Source organism: Meles meles, chromosome 8 (assembly GCF_922984935.1).
Source record: "Meles meles chromosome 8, mMelMel3.1 paternal haplotype, whole genome shotgun sequence".
Taxonomy (NCBI): Eukaryota; Metazoa; Chordata; class Mammalia; order Carnivora; family Mustelidae; genus Meles; species Meles meles.
This window is the reverse complement of record NC_060073.1, coordinates 22,212,545-22,239,357: the sequence shown is the minus strand read 5'-3', so window position 1 is coordinate 22,239,357 and position 26,813 is coordinate 22,212,545. Positions and strand designations below refer to the sequence as shown.

The window sequence follows — 26,813 nt, the reverse complement described above, 5'->3', positions numbered from 1 at the left end:
CAAACGCCGAGCTCTAACTACGCTGGGTCTCCCTGGCCAATCGGAGCGCAGTCTTCCGCAGTCGTGAGGACCGCTGCAGCCAATGAGAGACTTGGGCTATTTGGTGGGGTGAGGCAAGCCGCCCTCTGGTGGAGCCCTAGGGGCGTGGTGACGCGTTGGGCGGGACTGAAGTTTGATTGGCAGGGGAGCGATTAGCCAGCTCCGAACACAGACCAGGCCCGGTGTGCGCGGGGGGGGGGGGGGGGCATGGGCGGGGTAGCGAAACTGGAGTCAGCCAATAGCTGACGCACTACTCACAGAAGGACCGCTAGATCACCAATGGCGGCACGGATATGGCGCCGCGGGCGGGGTTTAGGCCAAAAGAGGCGCAGGAGCCGCGCCCGTTAGTGTCGTCCTCACCGTCACGGCTGGCGCCTCTTCCTGGATTCATTCATTTGTTTTTCCATTCACGAAGGTAGTAAGGCCTAGTTGAAAGCCATGGAGAGCGCTCTTCCTGCCGCTGGCTTCTTGTACTGGGTCGGCGCAGGCACCGTGGCTTACGTGGCCCTGCGCATCTCGTACTCGCTCTTCACGGCCCTTCGGGTCTGGGGTTTGAGTCACGAGGCAGGGGTCGGTCCAAGGCTCGGAGAATGGGCAGGTGAGTGCAATCCAGTGCCGCCAGTCTCCTCGCTCCTGCGGCGGCTCGCGCGGCTTCCGGCCGGGGTCTGGCCGGTGCTGCCCAAGTCCGGGCCCAGCGCCTGACCTTCCGCTCTCCAGGTCCCTTCTCCCTCTTGAGGCTCCTGCGTCCCTTGTACCCGCCTGGCCCCTAGCCTTGGGGCCCCAAACCCTGGCTTGCCTGGACTTGGAGTTTTTAAATAGGAAAGACGTTGTTGGCCCAGCTCAGCGACTCTCACGTGCCACTTGGTGGGTGCGGGGGCAATTTGCTTGAACCCCCAGGGGCTGGTGTCCTTTAAGCCATTCCGGGTTCATGGCCGGGAGTCAGTCACCTTGCTGCCTCCTCAGTCACACTCTGCCTACCTAGGTTCGCCCCTTATTGAGTGTTTTTAAAATGAAGGTTTTCGCTTGAATGGAATAGTGGCCTCCTGCTAAGGATGAAAGGCATTCTGTTGACTTTTTGGGGGGTGAGGATGAACGGAGAGGACATAGAATTTCCGAAGTCTTTCTGCTTTTTAGAAACTTGCCTCTCTCCAGTTACTTGGATTCGGCCTAGTTCATTTCAGATATACAAGGTTTTTGTTTTGGTTTGTTTTTAAATTATCCTTAAACTTTTCTGGAGGCCTGATGTGTAACGTAATTATTGCTTCTGCAGAACGGTAACTCTCCGCGTAGCAATCAGAAATACTTTTGGCAGAAGGACGTTTATAGGAAAAAGTATTGCCCCAAAGAGTGAGCTAAGCCTGTGGATCTTGTTTCATTTTGTTGGAGGATTTGAGAAAGGTCAGTTTGGAGAAGTTGGGAGAATTGCCTGCAGGGAAGTTTTGTGCTTGCTTTTTTCTTTTTTGTTGCTTTTCTTTATTTTTCGTTTCTTTTCCTTTTTCTTTTTTCTTTTTTTTTAAACCAAGTGGTGTGCTGTGATCGTTCTCTGTGATTATTTATTCTGCTATTTCATGATTGAATGTACACTTCACCAAGCATTTCATTGAATTTTGGGATGGTTAGGGGTTGCTTTCAGAATAGGCTCAACTAAGGTACACAAATAATGGAACTCTGTATTCTTCACTATATTCACTCAAAAACATTTAAAGAACTTAGTAGGAAAAACATAAGAAATTAACTTTTTGGGACAGCAGTGGGAAGAGAACACATCTCAAGTAGGAAGGGACATGTAAGAACTCTGTGATGTGAAGCAACTGTTCACATTACAATACTTGTTTTAATTTTTATTTATTTATTTTTTAAGATTTTATTTATTTATTTGACAGATAGAGATCACAAGTAGGCAGAGAGGCAGGCAGAGAGAGAGGAGGAAGCAGTCTCCCTGCCCAGCTGAAGAGCCGGATGTGGGGCTGGATCCCAGGACCCTGGGAACATGACCCAAGTGAAGGCAGAGGCTTTAACCAACTGAGCCAGCCAGGTGCCCCCAATAATTATTTTTAAAAATCACTTAGTGTTTTCTGATATTCCTTAAAAAACAAGTGAAGTGCTCAACTTGATTGTGATAAAGTTTGTGATTTCACAATTGACTTGCCCAAGTTGTTGTCACATTTGGAAAACTTTCTTAGGAACTTTTGAGATAGTTGCACAAGATTCTGGTGCATTAGGAAATCCTGTAGCAAGATGAAGTTTTGTGATTTGTAAGCAAAGAGTCATGTTAGTAACTTTTAAAAAACTATCTGAAATAGACTCTAGACTAATAACTCAGATGGTCCAAATCACTATTGAAAAGATTTGTCCCAGAGGAGGGATACTTGCTAAATTGAGGGAAATGTTTAAAAGATTTAGAAATGAAATTTGAACCAGAACACTGGGAAGTCAAAGTGACATTGTGATTGTTGAGTTCAGTCTACCCTGGATTGTTAGAAAAATCTCTTTTTTAAGTACTTAAGCAGAAGAATGATCAAGTTGTTATTTGTAACATGACATATATGTGGTGGCCTGAATCTTAAAATATTTCCTTTACCTCTCCAAATTCAGGGAATCTTTGAAAAACAAAATTAAGAGTACTTCATCCTAAATAGCTTCTTTCTATCAGTTGGAGGGATGAACTGAAATAATTTGACAAAGCAGTAGAGATGATACTTGAATAAATAGGGCTAAATGTGATTAAAATGAAGTAAATGATTTGTTCAATCGAAGTTAGGATTATTAGAATTAATTTTTGTGTATAAATAGCACTAGTAAGTTTTCTGCCCCATAAAATTGGTATCTTCATTCTGTGCAGTTTTCTTTGAATAAATGGTGGTAGCCGGCAGTTTTAGGGAGACATTTTTTACTTACTACTACTAACATTTAACATCTTCCTCTCCATAACCAATTAAATGTTTTAAGTATGATATAGTAATGTGCATTGAATTGATAATGTTTTTATTCTTGTTGTTCTTAAGTCTCTTCATGTGAGTGTGTTTAATTTCTCCTCAGATTTTAGAATCTGAAGGGGAGGGAGTGTGTGTTCCCATTTTTTTTTTTTCCTTTTCCCATAGTAACTAGTGTATTGATCAGATTTAAGTGCTTCTAAATTTAAAAACAAAAGCTTGGAAAAATAAATAAGTTATGGGATATAATGTACAGTATGGCAACTGTAGTTTATAATACTTTACTGCAAATTTGCAAGTTGCCAAGAGATGAAATCTTAAAAGTTCTCATCACAAGGGGTGTCTGGCTGGCTCGGTCGATGGAGCATGTGACCCTTGATCTTGGGGTCATGAGTTCAGGTCCCACACTGGGCAGGAAAAAATTCACAAGAAAAAAATTCTGTAAATATGTATGGTGATGAGTATTACCTAGACTTACTGTGGTTATCATTGCACAATATATACAACTATCAAATCGTTATGTTGTACACCTGAAACTAGTATAATGTTGTATGTCATTATATCTCAACAAACAAAACCCCCAAAGCTTGTCAAAACATGAAAACAGGTATGCTTTGCAATCAATAAAAATATTTCAGACCACATATTCCTTAATCTAGTTAGGGCTTTAAGACCATAAATTACTTGACCCATACTCTAGTTTATCTCCTTCTTGTAATCCAGATTAGGTCGTCTCTTTTCCCTAATTCTCTCCAGTACCATTCCCACTCAAGTGAGTTACACCAATTTCATCAGGTCCCTAGCAGATCGGTTTTGCCGATTTTGCCTGTCATCCTGTCATTGTAAGGCGATACTTTCCATATTTCTAAGGGGAACAAAGAGCTCCTGTGGAACTGGAGCTTCACTTGCTTGAAGGTCACTGTAGCAAATCAGAAGAAGAGTGCTAACAAAAGTGGTCAGTTTGTACTCAATAAAGGAGAGAACAGTCATTACTGTGGAGCAATAAAGAATGTAATCTGTAGGCTTTGGTTTGAGCATAGATAAATTTTGCATTTATTTGAGCAGTTTGCATCATTGCAATTCATCCAAAATGATTGATACTGAACTACTGTGGAGGTGACAGATGGAAAGGCAAGGTAAGTAGACTTCTAAAGCCAAGATACTTTATAACTTTAAAGCCAGGACAGCACTCTGAGCTCTTATTTTTAGATTTTAAAGGAGGGGATATTGCTCCAGGCGGCAAAGAATAAGGGATCCACGAAGCAGTTGGATTTTAAAAATAGCCTCGTTGAGGCGAACCATAAGAGACTATGGACTCTGAAAAACAACCTGAGGGTTTTGAAGGGTCAGGGGTGGGAGGTTGGGGGAACAGGTGGTGGGTAATGGGGAGGGCACGTTTTGCATGGAGCACTGGGTGTTGTACAAAAAGAATGAATACTGTTACGCTGAAAAAATAAATAAAATGGAAAAAAAAATAGCCTCGTTGAGATAGAATTTATATACCATACAATTTACCCATTTAAAATAATACGGTTTACGGAGTGCCTAGGTGGCTCAGATGGTTAAGTGACTTCCTTCAACTCAGGTCATGATCTCCAGGTCCTGGGATAGAGCCCCATGTCGTGCTCCCAGCTCAGCGGGGAGTCTGCTTCTCCCTCTTCCTCTCTCTCTCTTCCCCTACTGTGCTCTGTCTGACTGTCTCTGTCTCTCTCACGTGAATAAGTAAAATCTTAAAAAAAAAAAAAAGTGTTACATTTCCAAGATTTTTATTATACTCACGGGGTTGTGCAACCATTATAGTCTAATTCTGGAACATTTTCATCTTTCTTAAAACAAGCCCTGTACCCATTAGTTGTCACTCCCCAATCCCTACCCCCTCAATCCCTAGTCAACCACTAATCTACTTTTGGTCTATATGTATATATTATATATATGCCTATTCTGGGTATTTCCTATAAATGGCATCCTATAATGTGAAGTATTTTATGACTGACTTTCATTGAGTACAGTGTTCCCAAGGTTCCCCCACATTGTAACATGTTTTAGTGCTTCATTTCTCTTTATTGCTGAATAGTATTTCATTCTGTGGAGTGAGTGTCGATTTTGTAAAGGGTCTTTACCTCTGCATTTTGCTGTCTGCACATCTGTATTCGCAGCTCCCTGAGTTTTTGCAGCTTTGGATGCTGATGGAACTCATCTGGCCCTGTAGTACTCCAAGACAATGAACACTTAGAAAGGTCATAGGGTAGTGGGGGGGTTCTTTTGTAGAAAAGCCATCCATCAAAATGGCTTTGCTTAGCCAAGCTCCAAGAATCAAAGGATTCTCAGAATCGAGTGTGGTGCATCATTTCTGTTTTTACTTCGGATATCTCCACACGATTGGTCTAGGTCTCCAGTGGCTGAGGGCTGCTTGAGTAACCAGGGGCCATTGGCAGTAGGTTCCTTTCTTTCACTGGGCTTTGAGGTATCACATGATTTGAGGAATTATTTATGAAATGTTAATAATTTAAATTGGCAAGTCCAGAAATCATATGAAGAACTGCCATTTATTGAATGCTTGAAGCGTTCCAGGCACTTGACAGAGATTATCTTTAATCAGTCTTTGAACTCTGACTTATCCCCATTGTATAGAGGAAGAAACAGAGGCTTAGAGTAAATGAATTCCTGTCTGTGGTTTCCCAGCTAGTGAGTTGAAAGGTGAAGATTTGAATCCAAGTTGTCCATTTTGCAATATGCATGTCTTGTGTGTTGATTGGCTTATAGACTGCTTGGGTACTTGGGGACGAATTCCTTTATATCTTAGGAACATACTGCTTTATTTTATTTTTTATTTTTTAAGCTTTTATTTTTTTTAATTTTTAACTTTTTTAAAAGATTTTATTTATTTATTTGACAGACAGAGATCACAAGTAGGCTGAGAGGCAGGCCCAGAGAGAGAGGGGAAGCAGGCTCCCTGCTGAGAGCTGGCTGGGGGGTGGTCTCCATCCCAGGACTGCGGGATCATGACCTGAGCCAAAGACAGAGGCTTAACCCACTGAGCCACCCAGGCACCCCTTTAAATTATTTTTTTAAAAATTTTATTTACTTGAGAGAGAGAGCATGGGAGAGAGAGAAAGCACAAGCCAGGGGAGGGGTAGAGGGAGAGGGAGAAGCAGGCTGCCCACTGAGCAGGGGGCCCTACCAGGCTCATCCCAGGACTCTGGGCCAAGTCAGATGTTTAAGCTTTTATTTTTCCGTAATCTCTACCCCCCATATGGAGCTTGAACTCACAACCCTGAGATCAAGAGTCTCGTGCTCTACCAGACAAGCCAGCCAGGTATCCCGGAACATTCGGCTTTTTAATCAAAGGCACACTTTCAAATTTGCACATGCTTGGTGCTTCCGGAAGCGTCATGGGCTGGGTAGCACATGTTCGAATCTAGTAGCTCGGGATTGGTCTGAGAGCCGCCCTGGGGGAGCAGTGACTGAAGGGAAAGGAGGAGGCTGGACATTGGAGGGAAATAGGGCCTGAGTGACTAGAGCCAGAAAGGGGTGGGCATGATGTAAACTGAGAGTGGAGTGGGGGGAAGGAGCCAGGAAGCAGGGCTATTTAATCTTTCCCAAGAACAGGGAAAACAATTGAAGGGATTTTAAGCAGAAGGGTGATGCAGTTGAGTTGCAGCTTTAAACAGAATTCTTTGTTTCTCTGATCTTCCTGACATTGTTGCATTGCCTCAGAGACGGACCAGTGCAAGTTATTCAGATAATCTCATCAAAATTGCCTTAAAAATCCCCAAACAACCCCAAATGCAAATTCATACTGTAGAGTATGGGAGGCCACTTTTATGCCATTCCTGGTTATTGTCTTTCAGAGACCATTTCTCCCTGGGGGGAAAAAATCTAATCCCTGTGATGTGGGAGGTTGTACTCTTACCAGGGACTGGGTGATAGGGTTGTTGCATGAACCCTGAAACTGGGTTACTGCATAAAACCATGGTGTGGTAATTGAGAAGCCTGTCACAACGCCCATATCAGAGGGAACGCTTTGTTTTATTTACGCACTTTGTCTAGCAAAACAAGAGGTTTGCCCTGTCTCAGACGGGCAGTTCCAGGGAGACTATCCAGTTCCTGCAAATTTATCTCTAGCACCTTTAAGTGAAGTTATTGTCTATTTAAATGATGAAGCCAGCGGGGAAAGGAAGAAAGGCTACCAAACTTAAGATTTAGAACAGTTACCGGCTCTCAAGAGTATTGAATTACATCAGTTAACAATAGTGATAATGACTTTGGCTTTGGAGTCAGCCACAAGGGTGAACTTTGCTAGTGGAGAAAATGTTTGACGTTGGGCAAAGATAGTTAACCTCTGAGAATAACTTTCTTCCTCTAACAAATGGGTTGTATACTTTTCAGGAGCATTATGGCAACGAAACGAGGTGAAAATCTTTTGTGAAAAGATTGACGAAATGCTTCCCTGAAATATGGCTCCCCTTAGTGAACCTAAGATATGAAGGTTTAGGAAAATTTGGTTATGTGCAAGTTTTCAATTAAATTTGTAAAAACCTTAGAATTATCTTTGACTCTTCTTCTCTCATCCCATATACTGTCTACTAGGAAATCCCATTGTCTCTAACTTCAGAATATTCAGAATTCAGTCCCTTCTACACTGGTGTAAGCCACTGAAATCTCTTGGCTTGATATAATGGTGAGATTAAAGTTTCAGCAAAACCTTGCTAATTGGTAAGATTGGGTGAATGAATGAAAAAAATAAATTCTAGGATCTGTTGACCAAAATATAGTTTGGTTATTTTGGAGGCCTGATAAAATATGCCCATGCCGGGGCGCCTGGGTGGCTCAGCGGGTTAAAGCCTCTGCCTTCGGCACAGGTCATGATCCCAGGGTCCTGGGATCGAGTCCCGCATCGGGCTCTCTGCTTGGCTGGGAGTCTGCTTCCTCCTCTCTCTCTCTCTGCCTGCCTCTCTGCCTACTTGTAATCTCTATCTGTCAAAAAAATAAATCTTAAAAAAAAAAATATGCCCACGCCTTCTAAACCTTTAGACTTTTTGAATTGTTGGAGACATTGAGCCAGATTCCCTCGAAAATCTCCTGGGTGGAAAGCCATTGACTGGTAAATGTATATAGCCAATAACTTCTAGAAAGTTAACTGCAGAGCGCTGGATATGTAGTTTATTTGCCTCATGGAAATAAATGAATACAACAGTTGGTTGATGATTTTTACAAAACTTTAGTCAGTCATTTTTGTGAGAAACTTAAGAAAATTGTAATATCAGCATGCCTGGGTAGCTCAGTCAGTTAAGTGTCTGCCTTTGGCTCAGGTCATGATCCCAGGGTCCTGGGATTGAGCCCTGCATTGGTCTCCCTGCTCAGTGGGAAGCCTGCTTCTCCCTCTCCCACTCCCCCTGCTTGTATTCCCTCTCTCGATGTCTCTCTCTCTCTCTGTCAAATAAATAAATAAAATCTTAAAAAAAAAAAGGAGAAGAAGAAGAAGAAGAAGGAGAAGAAGAAGAAAATTGTAATGTCCTTAGGAGGCAGAAGAGAACAGTGATGGAGTAAAGAAACCAGAAGAGCTTTTGGTGACCTCTTCAGTTGAACTATTAGGGAAATATGCTGCAAGATCATGTATCCAGTTAGAGAATGGCCAGGTGAGGCGGGTCAGTGGGAAAGCCAGAAAATGGTGGATGCCTCTGTGGTAGACTGAGTAAAAGCAGTGGTGGGAGTGTTGAGCATCAGGTTCTGACATAGAGGAGAAGAGACGTGTCAGGGCGATCAGTGGTAACAATGAGGATGCCGGCAGAACTGGATGTGGTTATGTACCACTGCAGCTGGTATGGGACAAAAACAGTCCTCCCTGACCTCTAGAAGAACTGACATGCACCTCTAGCCATGGAGGGTACCGTTAATGCCATGTTCACGGTACACCTCTTCGCAGACATTAAGACTGGGGGAACTTTTTCATTGTATACAGTGGTATAAGCTAAGTGAGTTGATCCAGTATCTCTTACCTACTGTCTCAGCTGTGCTTTTCCCCCCAACTACGGATTATGTTGATGACACTGAATTGCCAGGGAAATAGTGTATTGTTTTAGTATGTGCTCCTCAAGGTGTCCAGGAAAGGCTATAGTATCTTTTAGAAGTCTAAATGCCAGTTTTAGTGCTCCCTTAACATTCCTAGTATGTAGAAAACTCATTCTCCAGATTGGTTTTACTGTAATGACTAGCATTAACTGCTCACGACCAAGCTAACTCCAGTAGAAATATTGCCAAGCTTGCTTTAATGATAGCTGAACCTCCCGACTTGTCACATAAACAGAACTGATACAGTAAACAAGCTTTCCTAATCTTGCACGTTCAGTCTAATAATTTTGCCAGGGAACAGGGAGCTGCTGCTTATCTGTGTTTTCCAATACCTCTCATTGCCTGTCATGTGAAAGGTGATGATCTCTTTATAGATAATGTGGGGAAAAAACCCCAAACAAACCACAGTTGGTTAGACAATGGTGTTCACACACTGAATTAGAGGAGGCTGAATTAATGAAGTTTTACTGTAATGATGACATATTAATATGCAAAGTTATTTTGCAAGGATTCTCAAATGATTTCCAAAACAACCTGTGAAACAGGTTAGGGTTGGGTTCGTTATTTCTACTTAACATGCCAGCACCAGAGGGAAAAACAGTGAATGGCGGAAAAGGGTTACAGCCAGTGCCAGAAGAAATCGAATCTAGGTTTTCGGACTCCAGGCTCCATCTTCTTTCTACTTTCCTGCCAAAGTTCCTGGTAATGATTTTTAAGGCCGTTTGGAATACCTGTACATGAGCTAAACTGGAGGTTTCCTCAAATATTGCCTGGAACTTAAAGGTCTATTTATGCCGTGGCAATATCCAGACTCACATGGTTCATAAAAATAACTGGATGTGCTTGTTAAAAACACAGAGTCTAGGGCTTCGCCATAGACCTACTAAATCAAAATCTTTAAGAAAAGAGCGTGGGCAAGTGTATTTTTAGCAAATAAGATGATTCTTAAGATCCCACTTTTCGGGAAACACCGGACTATGGTCAAAAGAGCCCTAGAAGAAGACAGGGGACTAACACGTGCAGACTTTCTAGCTGGATGTCTTTTCTTGGTAGCAGAGCTTGGTTTATAATAGTGTTAAAACTCCCAGTGATTTCTGTACTAAATATTATAATTTTGACAGTGAAGTAGAGATTCTATTTTAGGCTAGTTCTGTGTTTCCACATTTGAAATAGATTGGGGGGAAGAAAATCCCAACCACTTGGAACTTAAGTGTGTTGCTGTACAATAAGAACTGCAAGCAGCACATCCAGTATTTCCCAGGCTTTACTAATTGGAGATTTGGGGTGAGAGTAGGGGTCTCAATAAGAGTGATGTTTTAATAGATGCAAATAATAGAACTTTACTTTAAGTAAGACCATAGAAGGATAGCTGAAGACTTTGGAAGCTTAACTAGAAAGAACTGAATAATTTGTTATTTTCTGTTTGTGATACTATTTTTTTGGTAGCTTTTTTTTTTTTTTTTTTTAGTTTATTACATTTAGCAGAAAGAAAGCTTTAAGTCTGATTCCCTTCTTTACAGGTGGATTTAAAAAAATTATCTTTATTGTGAAATTAATGTAAGTGATACATACTGGTGATTCTTTTTTTGGGGGAGATTTTTTTTATTTACTTGAAAGAGAGAAAGTGAGCAAGCATGAGCAGGGGAGGGGCAGACGGAGAGAGAGAAGCAGACTCCTCGCCGATCAGGGAGCCCAGTGCGGGCTCCATCCATCCTGAAACCGGGACTCTGGGCTCATGACGTGAGCCAAAAGCAAATGTTTAATGGACTGAGCCACCCAGGTGCCCCTGTACTGATGATTCTTATAGGCCAAGAAACTAGAGAAAATGTTCTAATTATTTTTTTCTTTTTAAAAAATGTTAAGTCTTCCAAATGATGAAGAAAAAAAATGGTCCTAGGTTTAATCAGAAGAAATTTTCCTTTTAGTTGGCTGTATACCATACTCAGTACTGAGTACGGGAATATAGTAGTGAGTAAGAAAGCCATAGTCTCTGTCTCCATTGGTCTAGCAGAGGACACAGATCTTTATATAAGCAGCTCTGGAAAGTGTAATAGGACCAGCTTTGGGGACATTAACCTGGTTCAGAGGCTTAGAGAAGGTTTTCTAGAAGAAATAACATTTAATCCAAAGTATGGAAGAAAAGGAGTAGAGGGAAGAAGATGATGCTGTTAATAATGGTAATAAGATGTAATATTTATTAAAAAGCTAACCATGTACCAGATACTTTTCTAAACACCTCAGTGAATTTACTTAATCCTCACATAATCCAATAAGGTAGGTCTTATTAATTTCCCCATTTTCCTGAAAGAAAGCTAAGTTAATAGAGAAGGCAAATGATTTGATCAAAGTCACATAGCTAGTAAGTGGAGGAGGACCTCGGATTTGAACTCTGTCTCCCGAGCTTCCTGTTAACCACTGCAAATTACACTGATGAGTTAAAGATGAGCAGATAAGGGGCGTTTGGAGGACAGGGGAGTACTTTGAGTAGAGGGACTGAACATTCAGGAACTTTGGGCTGAGAGTCCTGGAGGAGAGAGGAGAAAGGAGATCAGCAGGAGGGTGGCGGCAGTGGCTGCAGTGGTAAGCCAGGCATCAGGAGATGGTGGTTTGGGTCAAGATAATGAGGGCAGGCACTGAGGAAGGGAGTCAGACGAGAGAGAAGCGTTCAGATTGCAAGCCTTTGTCATAAATAGATCATGGGGATGAAGGAGACCACAAAGTCAAGAAGGACGGTGGTATGTCTGGACTCTGAGCAGATGATGACACTTGTCACGGCCATTGGAAACACAAAGAGAAGGAGCAGCCTCTGGGAGGGCAATATTGAGGTTGATCTCTGACAGGTTCTGTGTGGATGTCAGGCAGTCTTTCAAGAGATTAGCACCAGACTGAGTCTAATGTTCCAAGTTATTTACCAAAGGCCTTTGGTTCAGCAGTCGTTTATAGTTGTCATAAAGTATACGCTATAGGAAAGTTTGGAGCCTCAGCATGTAATATTTTAGGAAAGGACAACAGGATTTTTGAATGGCTTGAATGGAGTGTATCCCATGTAGCACTTTGTGCCTTAGTTCAGTCACTGTTTGCTATTTCCTTTTAGGCAGAAAAGCAGGGAAGTATGGTGGAAATATACAGAATTTACCAGAAGACCCGAGTTCATATTCCATGTTCTCACTTTGACACTTACTAGCTGTGAAATCTTCGGTCAGCCACACTGTTTATTTCATCCTTCAAATATGTCTAAAGATACCCACTTCGTCTTCAGAGATGTAAGAGATTCTGAATCCTCTTTGTAGACAATACAAAGCATTTTACACACATTAGACATTGGGCCTTTTTTCCCCTTTCCATTTTCAATTAGAAATCTAGAAATAGAATCGCCCCAGGAGCTGATTAAATTGTTTATGTGAAGTTTAATTTGCTTCAGAGATTTATTTTGAGATCTGTTGCAACTTTGTCATGATCAACACCTGAGTCTCTTCTGATGTGATTATCTAATATATGTCAATTTTAGAATGTACCTAAAACAAAAAAAAATTTTTTTTACAACTTTGTGAATGTAACCTGGGTTTCTGTATTAAAAGTGAAGCCAATTTAACCACAAATTGTGTTAGTTTTGACAGATTTTTTTTTTTAATATTTTATTTATTTGACAGAGAGAAATCACAACTAGGCAGAGAGACAGGCAGAGAGAGAGGAGGAAGCAGGCTCTCCGCAGAGCAGAGAGCCCGATGCGGGGCTCAATCCCAGGACCCTGGAATCATGACCTGAGCCGAAGGCAGAGGCTTTTACCCACTGAGTCACCCAGGCGCCCCACAAATTGTGTTAGTTTTAAAGAAGTACCTTAAGCTTCAACTTTATTCTTAATATATACCAAAGCTATGGTTGGGTATAGTGGATTAACGGTATCGTCAAAATATTGGTAGCAAAATGTTATTTCAACTGTAATATAATTGGATGACTTTCAAACTTGACATAACTGTTTAAAGTCCCACTATTATATTACAAGCATTATTATAAAAGGTGATTATAAGTTCCCATCATTTCTTATTCAATACCTCACTGTTCCTGTGTCAGGCTTAAAGATATTTAGAGTTCTTTCTTTAGTGAAAGATTTTCTATTGTTCTCATCTTGCTTTCAGCTAGATTCTTATGATTTATAAGGTTGATGACAAAGCAGTACCTTTTAGATCTCTATAGCAAAGGTATTATCTTGGAAATGAGGGAATATTTTTTAGAATGTACTTGAAATAGAATTTTTTAAAACTGAGAAAAGTTGAGGACTATATGTAAAACCCAAATCTTTTAATAATATTTGCTTCAAAATACATTACTTCTTTGAAATTCACAAGTTAAATTTTTTTTTTTTTTTGACAATTTATTTGTTACTATTACTGCAACTGGAAATGTGTTTTTCTCTCCTTTTGCGTTCCTGTATTTGGGTTGTCCCAGAAGCAGATGTTAAAGGGCAGGGATTCAGGTGCTGTCAGTTTATTTGGAAGGTGATCCTAAGAAACACCAGAAAGGAGTGAGACAGGGAAGGGAGCACAGCCAGTACAGGGGGCATTATCAAGTGTGTTGGTCAACTAGAACCTGATCCCACCGCAGAACTCTAGAGCTAGTGCAGGGCACACATTTCAGAGTTATCTCACCTGCAGGTCCAGGAAGCTCAGATAATTATATACCAAGAGCCATTAGGCATTGGTTGAGGGCTGTTGGTGGGAAGGAACATTAATTTGATAGAATTTCTGTCTGCCATGCATTTGGATGTTGCTGGCTTCAGCCACCAAAATCCTTGAGGAAGGCCATGCATTTGAAATGTGCGCTCCAATGGTATTGCCAGAGTGGAGGGTGGGGCACCAGCTAAGCTGTATTTCCAGTCTCAGTACTTGTGCACGGTCTCTTTTTCTTTTAATAAAACGAAATAAGCCCAAGGGAAAAAAAAAAGGAATTAAGTCCTGGCAAAAGTAAAGAAATCTAGTAGATTTGAGGCAGTTGGGAGGGTGGTGGTGGAGGTTCTACCACATCTCAGGGTTGATGTATCTGGGTCTATTTTCAGTATTTTAACATTAGAAAAATACAGGTGACTGATTAAATATTGAATGGACCTTATGAGTTTGTTTGTGTTATACTATGAGTTAATCTCTTCCTCTTCATAATTTACTTCTGATCTACTGAATGGGAGGTGATTTCTACGTGATCAGTAGACAGTGAGTACAGCATTTGGGGAAGTTGGCAAATGTGGTTGGTTGCTTGTTGACAGAATCCCAATTTTGTGAGTACTGATGACCATATACCTCAGGGGAGATTGGCTCACTCCTCAGTCCCAGGGGCCTAGTCTTGGGTAGTTTAAGCTTATCTTGGTGATTCTTTTTCCCTTTCTGGTGGTTGGTTTAGGAAGGGGCATGTATCACAGTTCCTGGCCAGTGAGACGTGAGAGGTGATCTGCCAGAGGGAGGGCTTCTGAGAAGCTTTTTCTCCTCAGTAAAAAGAGACAGAAGGAAAAGTGTTAGGTGACAATGTGATGGCCTGCAGCTATCCTTGGGACTGGAGGGTACAAACTAGGGGAAGAACCAGTATACTGAGGACTGCAGAACAGAGAGATGGAAAGCGCCTGGGACTTGATGCTGTCACTGAGCTTGGGAATGCACTTCCATTGGAGGTGCCTTATACTTCCTATTATTTTGAGATAATAAATCCCCCTCTTTTAAAAATTAACATATAATGTATTATTTGTTTCAGGGGAACAGGTCTGAGAATCATCATTCTTACACAATTTACAGCACTCACCATAGTATATCCCCTCCCCAATCCCTCCCACCCTCCTCCCCTCTGGCAACCCTCAGTTTGTTTCCCGTAATTAAGAGTTTCTTATGGTTTATCTCCCTCCCTGGTCCTATCTTGTTTCATTTTCCCCTCCCTTCCCCCCATGTCCCCTTGCTCTGCCTCTCAGATTCCTCACATCAGAGAGATCATATGATAAATGTCTTTCTCTGATTGACTTATTTTGCCCAGCATAATACCCTCTAATTCCATCTATGTTGTTGCAAATGGCAAGATTTTGGGTTTTTGATGGCTGCATAGTATTCCATTGTGAATGTGTGGGTGGGTGGGTGGGTGTGTTGTGTGTATACACACACACCATATCTTCTTTATCCATTCATCTGTTGGCTATTGTGGACATTGCTGCTATAAACATTCAGGTTCACGTGCCCCTTTGGATCACTACATCTGTATCTTTGGGGTAAAAACCCAGTAGTGTGAGCTGGGTCATAGGGTAGCTCTTTTTTCAACTTTTTGAGGACGCTCCACACTGTTTTCCAGAATGGCTACACCAGCTTGCATTCCCACCAATGCAAGGTGGGAGGAGGGTTCCCCTTTCTCCGCATCTTTGCCAACACCTGTCATTTCCTGACTGGTTAATTTTAGCCATTCTGCCTGGTGTGAGGTGTATCTCGCTGTGGTTTTGAATAAATCCAATTTTTCTTTAAGCTATTTCTGTTACTTGCGGCTGAAAGCACCCCAGTCTATAGGTTCACTAGAAAAGGAGGGAAATTTCTTGTTCTGAATAATGATTTATAATTAAAATCCTGTAGATTTGGGTGAATGTAAGTTGTTGCTGTTCATTTTCTTTTGAGTATGGTTGACACTGTTGTTCGTTTGAAAACTGAAATGGATGAAAGGAGGCTGGCTTTGGTATGACATATGATTGCAGATCCCATTAAATAAAATTTCATTCCTGATTATGCTGGTTGTTGAATATTGGGCTTCTATTTTTATTTATTTATTTGTTGCAAAGATTTATTTATTTGAGAGAGTGTGCACACAAGCTGGGGAAGGAGCAGAGGTGGAGAGAGAGAGAATCCTCAGGCAGTCTCCCTGCTGAGCGTGGAGCCTAATGAGAGGCTCCATCCCAGACCCCGATATCATGACCTGAGCCAAAACCAAGAGTTGGACGCTTAACCAACTGAGCCAGCCAGTCACCCTTGAGTCTTGGGCTTTTAAATTATTTAGTACCTAGGTCTACAGTTTATGAATCCCAAGAGAATAGGTGTATTAAGGATTGTCTTATTGTCATTACTTTTTGAGAACTGTTACAAATGATTCAGGACTATTGGGTTTTCAGTTAGCTTGAAGTAAATTTTTTAGTATAGTCTAAGTTAGTTTAAGTAACTCTTTATTTTTAGGGAGTACCTGGTAATCCGGGGACCTTGACTCAGTATAGTTTGATGGAACTAGAAAAAGGTTAGGACTCTGTATGAAGAGGTGAAGGTGGTGTGGGCATGTGTATGTGTGGGTCTGTGTCTGGTACAATCCCGAGTGCATATTTCTCTCCAGTACACTCCAAAGCCAATAAGAAGTCAATAGTGTTCATTATCCTGTTGTTAAATTTTTAGCTCCACCATTTCCTCTGTATAAATACGTTATTAAATAAACAATTATGAAATCTGTTTCAGTGATTCCTGGTTTGTGAAGATAATCAAGTGTAAAATTAGAGGTTCAGTGTTATTTAAATTTCCTTGGTTTTAAAGTCTAAATGGTGGAGGAAATGTGCCATCTGGGTCACTGGAAAGCAGGAGCAAAGATATATGGAACTTGGGACATGTGTACCATGTGGGGATATGGCCTTACTGATGCTGAGTTTGTTATAAGAACCAGGAGAGCCTGAGGTGTGTGTGTCAATATTGTTTTAAAAAGAATGTAGAGGTTGTTTATCTTGAATACCAGTAATGCAATGCCCAAGTCTAAAAGGACTGAGTGTAATAAAAAATCAAGCTTTTCAGGTCTGTCAGGACGATTGGCTGTGTACTTGGCCATGTACTGTCAAAGGAAGCTGTACTTCTTTGTGAGGTACTGTCCCTTCTGATAAGAAAGATTTGCCCTGTGAATGAAGGTGTGCAAGTGTGTGTATGTGCATTCTGTGTGCGTTTTTTTCCTGCCTTCCTTTTACATACGAAACACTCATTGGCCTTAGAGAGATGACTGTTCTTGTATTTAAGGAACAAGTGTTATTTAAGGTAAGATACTGTTGATTAATAAAAGAATTTGATTCTTTGATAACGATAGCTCTTTTGTTACATTTTTATATTACTATCATTTCTGTCCCTTATTAACTGGTACGTTCATACTGGGCATATGACCTATATTGTGGATATATCATCAAGGGTAAGATATCAATGAGATTGTATCCTCTATTCTTGAGCTTTTTTGATACTCCCATAATTTATGGGAGTATCATGTACTCTTCATGTATGGATATTTGATCGCTTCATGTATGGGTATTTGATCCATACATGTATGGATATTTGATCCCTTCATGTATGGATATTTGATCGCCTTTGCTGTGTCAGAGACTTGGCAATGTGTTGGGGGTACAGCAGTGAACAACATGGGCAGAGTCTGGCTCTCATGGAGCTTGCATATAAATAGGGAAAGAGGAACAATAAGCAAACAAATGAATATTTGGTAAGTCTGGTGATGAGATGCACTAAGAAGAAAAATGAAGCAAGGTAGACAATAGACAATAACTGAGGAGGTTGGAGGGAAGATTGTATTCTGTAAAGTTACATAAGATCATTAGGCAAGATTTTCCCATTAAGTTGGCATTTGAACTCAGACCTGAGTGGAATTTTCTGTCTTCACTCCAACTGTATTGGCCTCCTTGCTGTTCCTTGTGCATCTACAGCACAAACTTTGTACTAACTTATCCCTCTGCCTAGAATACTCTTACAGATAGTGATGAATTAAATAAATAGGGAGAAGGATTGGGAACAATCAGTTGTGTTATCAGGCACATGGAATTCCTTCTCTTAGAATGGCAGAGGTGGGTCTGGCTGCTACTGGATTATGTTGAAGACCCTAGCTGGGACTTTTTTTTTTTTTTTAGTGAATCACCTTTATTTATTTATTTGCATGTGTGTATATATATATACACAGTAGTATATATATATATATATACAGCAGTAGAATTGAACGTACAAAAAAAATTCTCAGCTGGATGGAACCAGGCAGTCACAATTATACACGATACCAGGAGTGAGGAAAAGTAGATGGCTCAAAAGAGGTCCACATCATCTGGAGCGTCCAGGCCTCAGTATTCTACAATGGCCTGTGGGTCTCCTCAGACCATCCTGTGAGATATGGAAGAAGTAAGACGGGAGATAGTTGAGGGTCCCTGGAAGGGAGCTTGAAGAGGGCAAGAAAGCTTGGACATGTTAGCTCATCTCACCTGTTCTGAGGGAGTGAACAGAAGTAATTTGTTATATCTTTTAACAGAAAATAACAGAAATAATTTGTTTAAAAATCCATGATATTTAGATGGCCTTTTTTTTTTTTTTAAGATTTATTTATTTGAGAGAGAGATTGCACATGTGTGGGTGTGGAGGGAGGGCAGAGGGAGAGAATCTCCAGCAGACCCCCTGCTGAGCCAGGAGCCTAACTGCCCCTAGGATTATGACCCCAGTGGTAATGAAGAGTCAGATGTTTAACTAACTGAGCTACCCAGGCGCCCCTCAAAAACAATTTTAAAACAACAAAAGACCGAAGTTTTATAAGTTCCTCTGAAAACCATACATTTATTGACTTTATCTAGTAGTGCGGTGTTTACATATCTCTTTACTAATCTTTTTTCTAAATATATTGAAACTATTTTGCACTGTGCCCTTAGGATTGCTTAGGTTTATAAAGAAAAGGGAGCCACGAATGAATTGCCAAATAGCATCTCCTGTTGGCTTATCTCTAAAATGATAATGCAAAAATAGAAAATAAAAACAAGTATTTTTGCCAAGTGTATGATTTATGTCATAGCAAAAGTGGTTTAATACTGCATTTTCATGGAGATGCCTTGTCAAGACTAGTAGCTATGTATACTCTTGTTGATGAGGACAATTTCCATTTGCATTTATTCTTCACGTTATTCTATACCTAGAGTCATTCATTTATTTGCACTTTTAAAAAAACAATTCTTTGCTTTCCATCTTTTTTTTTTTTTTAATAGGTATGGGTGTTTAGAACAAAGGTTTTTGTTGTCAGGTTTTTTTTTGTTTGTTTGGTCTTAGCTGTTAGCCAATTAGTGGTTCTCTTTTATCATGGTTTTCAAGAACAGGGATGAAATTCAGATATATTACTGAAAGATCCTTTCTGATAGCAGCTAAACCTCTTCTCGCCATACTACACTTTTTCTGGAACTGTAGAACCAAATTAGGTTTCACCAAATTTTCTTTTAGCTAACTGTGCCCTCCAGTGGAGAAAACACAGGGCGGTCCAGTAGCCCAAGTGTAAAAGTAGCAGGGAGTAGAGGACATAATGTATCCAGGTAGGATCGGAGCTGCATAAGTATTTTCTACAAAAAGAGGTTGTTTTCACCCATTGCAAGCAAGAATATTATGCATGAGTACTCTGAGTTTGCTGAAGACTCAAAGAAGGATTTATTAGCAGTGCTTTGACATAATCGCCTTTCACAGAGTGGCTGATTCGGTGCATTGTTGTGTTTTGTACCCTCCGTGATGATGTATTCAGCAAGTCTAGTAAGAGTTGAGGGTAGGGAGTATTGGATTCGCCGCCCCCGCCCCAACCCTCCCCCGCCCCAACGAACTCAGTTGATGACTTTTAATTTTTTTTAATTTTTGAAGACAAAAAGTACCCCCAATTAATTGAGTGAGTATAAAAAAGAAACATTTTGCTGCAGCACCTGTGTATGACCACAGCACTCAGGAAATAGTGAATTGACCACCACTGTCCTCTTCTCTAACTAGAAAGGGCTGCTCTCTTGCGCGGTGACTCCTGGCCTGAATTTTGGTCTCTTGGTGTCTGGGGGAATGGTGACTGCCCATGCCTGAGCCCCCGAGAGCCCTGCAGTGGCTCATGCTTGCAACACCGGCTGGTACAGGAGCAGGGCCAGACTGGGCACCGGAACCAGACCGAGGGGGTGCTGAATTTTGCTGCATGATGATGTGCTCATTGTGCCTGCAGGCTTTCTCCGTCTCTGCCAGGGGGAGGGAGGGAGAGCCAGATAACTTAGTTGAAGCAGAAACAGAAAAGATTTGATAGTTTGGTGTTCGGTACAAACTGGAGGTATGCTTCACTGAAATAATTTAGTGAGTAATATCTGAGAAATGGTAAACACAGGCTTTCTCTTTCTTGACTCTTACAAAACTTGGGCCAGTTGTCCTTTCAACGAACTGTCATTTGAATTTTTTTATATATCCAAAAAATAGAAGCGTCCTTCTTTATCTTATTTTAAGTGACTACGTATTAAATAAGCCTTTTTCCATTTAGAGTGATTCTTAAAACTTAGGCATGTGGAGGACAATTAGAAATAAAAATACCTCAATAAAAACCTTAAATTTGTAAGTGCTTAAGCAAGGATCTTTGCATGGTAAAGTTTAAAAAGCATAGTGTCTTTCATTTGAACTGTCTTCCAGCATAACATAAATTTCTTAAAGAGATCCTGCCAAACTGAACTCATAAAAAAAGCATGGTATGTGGACTTTTAGAGGGAGATTTTGAAATTTTTGAAGGAAAATGATAATATGAGTGTGATTTATGTTTCTTAAGAATTCTTTACCTTTATCACTTTTATTTTAAATAATGAATTACTATGTTTAAAGATATGCAGTCACTGCAATAACTGAACTCTAGAGGGCGCTGGTGAGCACCAGACACGTTCTGCAAGTTAGTATTGAAGGTGATTTTTATTAGTGAAGCTTCCTCTGGGTTTTCATATAGTTCTTGAACGTAAACACACAGCTTGCCTCCCAGGAGATGCCGAAGGAAAGATACTTTGTTGTTGTTTTTAATTGGGTAAATAACTTACCATTGCACTTCGAAATTCTTTGAAAATTCTTTTGAATTTGTGCACTTTCTCTAAGCCATCTTTGGATCCCACTTTTGTTTAATATTTCAAAAAGAAGAGACCTAATTCATGGCTCTAAAATGTAAGTCTTAGTACTGGATACATTTGTCTTTTTATCATTTGTATGTTCTTTAGAAAGGAAGGGAGAGAGAGAGAGAGAGAGAAACCGGGGAGAGGGCAGAGAGAATCTTAAGCGTGCTCCATGCCCAGATTGGAGCCCCATGCAGGGCTCGATCTCATGACCCTGAGATCATGATCTGAGCTGAAATCAAGAGTCAGACACTTAAACAAGTTTCTCAGTTTGTCTCTTTTAAATTCAGGTAAGTTTGGGGACACTTGGGTAGCTCAATCAGTTTAGCATCTGACTTCGGCTCAGGTCATAATCTCAGGGTCCTGGCAGGATCTAGCCCTATGTCTGGGCTCCCTGCTCATCAGGGAGTCTGCTTCTCTCCCTCTGCCTCTTCCCCTCCCCCTGCTTGTGCTGTCTCTGTCTCTCAAATAAATAAATAAATACAATCTTTAAAAGAATTTAAATCTTTAAAAGATTTAAATTCAAATTCAGGTAAGTTTGAAGAGATGTTTATTTTATCTTTAGAAAGGAGCCATTTAAAAGTGTACACTAAAGTTAGGTTTTATAGAATTAACATTTAGCTCTTAGGGTCCCAAATAACATATGCCTTGTATGTCTTAGCAGGCCGACTACTTTAAAACCATAGTGTGATACATCAATTTGAAGAAAATTTTCAGAGTTTTAGGATGAGAAAGCTCTAAGATAATCCCTCACTTATTTCAAATTCTAGAGGTGGTGATGTTGAAGATGTAGGTGAAGAGAAAGGTCTACATTACAAGGAGAGTTGATATGCTAAACAAAATGAATTGTCTTTATTTAGAATTAGTCATGTCAAAAGATGAATTTTAATGTAAATTTTCGCATCCTATCAACCTATGAAAAAATGATGTACTTCCTTTTCCTCAGACAGTGCCCCCCTGTTTAACATTTCTTCTGAAATAACGCACTGTTTTCATTGCTGCAGGCTGAAAGTCATATTGGAAGACTTCTCTCAGCAATCTGATTTGAAACTATGTTTCTTTCATTTAAGGCAGTGTTGTCCAGTAGAACTTTCTTTTCTTTCTTTCTTTTTTTTTTTTTAAGATTTTATTTATTTGACAGAGAGAGAGCGTGAACAGGGGGAAGCGTCAAAGGAAGGGGGAAGCGGGTTCCCTGCCTAGCAGGGAACCAGATGCTGGACTTGATCCCAGGACCCTGGGATCATGACCTAAGCCGAAGGCAGACACTTAATTGACTGAGCCACCCAGGCGCCCCCAGTATAACTTATAATTTTTTCTGAAACACTGTAATATGTAAGCATCTTATTTTCTTTCTTTTTTTTTTTCAAGATTTTATTTATTTATTTGACAGAGAGAGAGATCACAAGTAGGCAGAGAGGAAGACAGAGAGAGATGGGGAAGCAGGTTCCCCGTTTAGCAGAGAGCCCAATGTGGGGCTCGATCCCACGGCCCTGAGATCATGACCTGAGCCAAAGGCAGAGGCTTAACCTACTGAGCCACCCAGGTGCCCACACCTTATTTTCAAATAACAACATTTAGTGAAAAGAAGAGGAATTGTGTCCTGAAAACTAAGTTACTAAGTCTAAATAGACTTAAGTAGGTCTAAAATCCTGTGATTCTTAAAACCCACCAATTACACTGTGTTTGCCTGTTTGGTGTGTCTCAAGTCCCGCGGGTTATCTTTGGTGCTTTTGGATTAAAATACAGATACACAGGAGAGAATAGGTGGCCGCAAAATGGACTGACTTGATTTAAAAAAAAAAAAAAAAAAGACCCAACAAACCAGAATTCATATGTACCTGTGTAGAAACTTTATTTGGGAGTTAATATGCTTTTCTGAATGTCCTCAAGTTAACAAGTCTTCCTATTTTGAGAGTAAACTTAAGTATTAGAATGAGGAAATTTGTGCTCATGTCTGGCAAATAATGATAAAAAGTTTGATTAATGCTTTATAGTTTCCTAGGCATTTGTAGTTTCATCTTCTGCTTGAATTACTTGACCCCCCAGCCCCCCACCCCCACCCCCACCCTCGTTTTTAAGAATTTTCTTTCTTTCTTTGACACAGAGAGAGAGCACAAGCAGGGGGAGCACGAGGCAGAGGGAGAGGGAGAAGCAGGCTCCTTGCTGAGCAGGGAACCTGATGTGGGGCTCAATCTCAGGACCCTGAGATCATGACCTGACCCGAAGGCAGCTGGGTTAACTGAGCTACCCAGGCGCCCCTACTTGCCCCTTTTTACAAAGGCGAGAACCATATTTCCTCAAAGTTTTAACATTCATTCATTCAACAGGTATTTGTCACTTACTATTACATGTAAGTTTCGAGGTTGAGAATGGAAGAACAGTCACTTCCCTGGAGGAACAAGGAATCTGTAGTAGGGGCAATTAAACAAAAGACCAAGAAATTGTAATAAGGTACGCCCAGTACTGTGTGATATGATAGTGTAATGTTTCTGTGGTTTCAGTTACCTGTGATTAGCAGTGGTTCTGGAAGTGGATGGTTCCCCTTTTGATATAACTGTCATTCACTTCATCTCATTGTGTAGGCATTTTATCATCCAGTATTATCAGAAGACGGATGAGTATAGTACAGTCAGCTATTTTGAGAGACTACATTCACATAACTTATTATAGTATATTGTTATAATCGTTCCATCTTCGTATTATTATTGTTAATCTCCTAACGTGCCCAATTTACAAATTAAACTTTATCATAGGTATGTATGTATAGAAAAAAAAACATAGTATGTATAAGGTCTGGTACCATGTGTGGTTTCAGGCATCTGCTGGGGCTCTAGTGTGTGTGTGTTGGGGGACTCCTACATGTACTCAGAGGATGCAGTGGGAGAGCAGAGGTACCTGGAGTGGGGGGTGATTGATGAGGACGGCAGGAGTCCTCCAGGTGAAGAAGGCAGGGGAAGGGCACTTCAGGAAGAGAACAGCAGGGGCAAAGGTGTGAAAGTGCTAATGTTCTAAATCAGGGAATAAATTAGTACATTAAAGATATCTGAAAATTCAGGTGCACAAAATTTATTCGTGTTCTTCTATCATCTTGACCTTGTTTTTCTTCTAGTTCAGTCTGGAGAAGGGCTGGGCTAAAAATAGCTTCTGGTACAGTGATAAAACATTCAAGTAACAATTTCAAGGAGAAAGTTAAAACTAGATTTAGTTATTTGGCAAACACTTACTTACAATATTGATGGGCTAATTAAAAATCACTTTATTTATTAAAGCAGATCCCTGAAGGCTTCCCCTTTTTCTTACTAAGCTTTACGGGGCTTTAATTCATGGCTTTTTTCCAGGGTCTCAAACAGTACCTGGCATATATTAGATGCTCAGTAAATATTTGGTGAATGAAGAAATGAATCCTACATTTTTATTTTAAAAGTCACTGTGAATGTTTAAAAGCATTAAAAAATGTGTTGTTGTTTTTTTCTGAAATTAAAACATTTAGACATTTCCATTATTCAGACTGGCCTTTCCTACATTGTTTCAGTTACTTATTGCTATGTAACAAGCTGTCCTAAACTCAGTGGCTTAGAAGAACAAACAAACATATTATTGCTAATGATTTGTGGATCAGAAATTTGGGCAGGGTCCAGTGGAGACAGCTTTTCTCTATTTTGCAAGGTGTTGGCTGAGACAGATACCCTAGGGCTGGAGGAATCAAGATGACTTCAACTCCCTGTGTGGGGCCTTGGTACTGGTTATTGACTGGGGAACTTTAGTTCTCCATGTGGCTTCTCCATCCGGTCTGTCATCATTTACTAGACTACACTCAGCTATTCTTACAGACACTGAGATTGTTCCAAGAAGGTAAAAACAGAAATTGCACGATATCTTAAAGCTTTGACTTGGAAGTCATACGGTGACATTCCCGTGGCCAAACCAAGTCACAAGACCCGTCCAGAATCAGGCAGAGGAGAAAAAATTCCACCTTGTGATGGAAGAATGGCCTATTCCCATTGCACAGTGGCATAAGATGGGAGGTATTGTTGAAGCCGTTTTTGGAAATGCTCCACTACAGCCAGCCCTCTGAGCATAACAAGTCACATCTCTTCCACCCGCAGAATATACTTCTTACTCCCAGAAGTTTTCTCTCATTATGGCATCAACTTAAAGTCCAGGATCTTATCATTTAAGTAAAGGCCCAATGCACATGAAGTTTCTCAGGCACAGCTGCTTTGGTGTGGCTTCTTCTGATCTGAAAGTCTGTGAACTAAAAAGACAAAGTTGCCTGCCTTTCTACCTCACCTGCCCATACCCAGCATTTTGTGGTGAGATGGGGACAGGAAAACTGCAATAGATACTCCCATTCAAAAAGAGGAAGAAAGTGAAGAACCTAGCCATCACTGGTCCATAGCAATTTTGAAATCAATCTAGGCACATGTTGCCAGCTTTCTTACTACACACATTGAGGATCATGAGAGTAAGTTCTGCTCCTTTGATTTATTTCCTAATATATTTGTTTTTGAGGCTATTAGTTGTACCCTCTGCTCTTGGCTTTCTTCTCTGCTGCTTTTTTTTCCCCCATAAGAAATGAGTTCTATTTGCTTTTCAACCCACTTCCCCTCTGTGTGAAGTTGTGAGCCCTCAGAATCTTTTTTTTTTTTTTTTAATTTTAAACTGTTTCTGTCTCTTTTAATCCAACCTGGTGGAGTTTTAGTACTTTAGTTTTCTTAAAAACATTGAGAGTTTTCCATTAATTTTATTGGGGGTAGATTCTAAGCCCCCAAAGCCACATCCATAAGTCCTTTCCAACATAGACTTCTCTATGCTTTGGAGTGATTAGACTGTTTATTTAAGATAAAATCCTCAAGATTCTTAGAAGTCCCTTTGTATGGGTGAGAAGGTTTTGTTAGGCAATACTTAAACCTTTCCAAGGTCTCAACAAAAGATTTTGAGGACAAACTCTTAATTTGCTATTTACCCTGAGGCCATTTCTTAATTTGAGAATCTTATGTTGGTTGCCAAGACTGTCCTGTGCCTTTAAATTCTGTACCTTTAAATTCTGTGTCTTTAAGTTCTGCTTGAAAATTAAACAGGTTTATTTCTCTCTCCCTATATCTTATCACAGGCAGTTGGAAGAAGCCAGTTGGCACTTTTAATGTTCTACCTGGAAGTATCTTTAGCCAGAGCCACCAGTTCATTAGATAAATAGTCTAGCTTTTACATTATTGTGGGCAACATCCTTGCCAGACATCCCACCACTATATAACCTGGCTTGCTTTTTCTCTAGCCTCTAATAGCAATTTTCTAATGGCACTTCTGGCCTTTGCTAGCATTCTGCCTTTCACTTTCCAGCCCCTACCTTCCCCTTAGTCCCAAGCAAATGCCACACGTTTTACGTTTTTGTTTTTGGCACCTCACTTTTGGGTATCAGTTTCTCTCTCAATTCTCTATTACTGAGAAACATGCTACCACAAAAATATCATTGATTAAAACAATAGTCATTTCATTCCTCACCATTCTGTGGGTCAGAAATTTGGGCAGGTCTGGCTGGGATGGCTCACTTTGGTACCATTTGGAGTCAGTGAAGATGACTTTGCTGGGACAAGAGGATTCAAGAGTACATCCTCATATGTCTGGATGCCTAGTGCTGCTTTTGGAGTATTGATGGGAGCCCAGAGGATCTCAGATGGCCTCCCTCCATCTTTGGGGTCAGGCCCTCTCATCATTCAGTGGTTATAGCTGGACTCCCTTACATTACTGCAAGGCCTCCCAAAGGCCTAGGTCAGAAGACACAAAGCAAGGTAATCAAAATAAGTCATATATCCAAGGGGAGAGGAGACTAGATTCCCTCTCCTGAGAGGAGGGATGAGAGTTGTGCATTGTAAAACGGCATGCAGAATGTG

At 40.6% G+C, this 26,813-nt stretch overlaps 1 protein-coding gene across 1 annotated transcript in view; it reads left to right on the top strand.

The window, feature by feature from the left end:
* Positions 1–349: 349 nt before the first annotated feature.
* Positions 350–26,813, top strand: part of HSD17B12 (hydroxysteroid 17-beta dehydrogenase 12) — a 156,636-nt gene continuing 130,172 nt past the window's right edge. Inside the window, exon 1 of the mRNA XM_046016737.1 lies at positions 350–637. Coding sequence (XP_045872693.1) covers positions 478–637 — 160 coding nt within the window. The 5' untranslated portion in view covers positions 350–477. The remainder of the gene's footprint in view (positions 638–26,813) is intronic.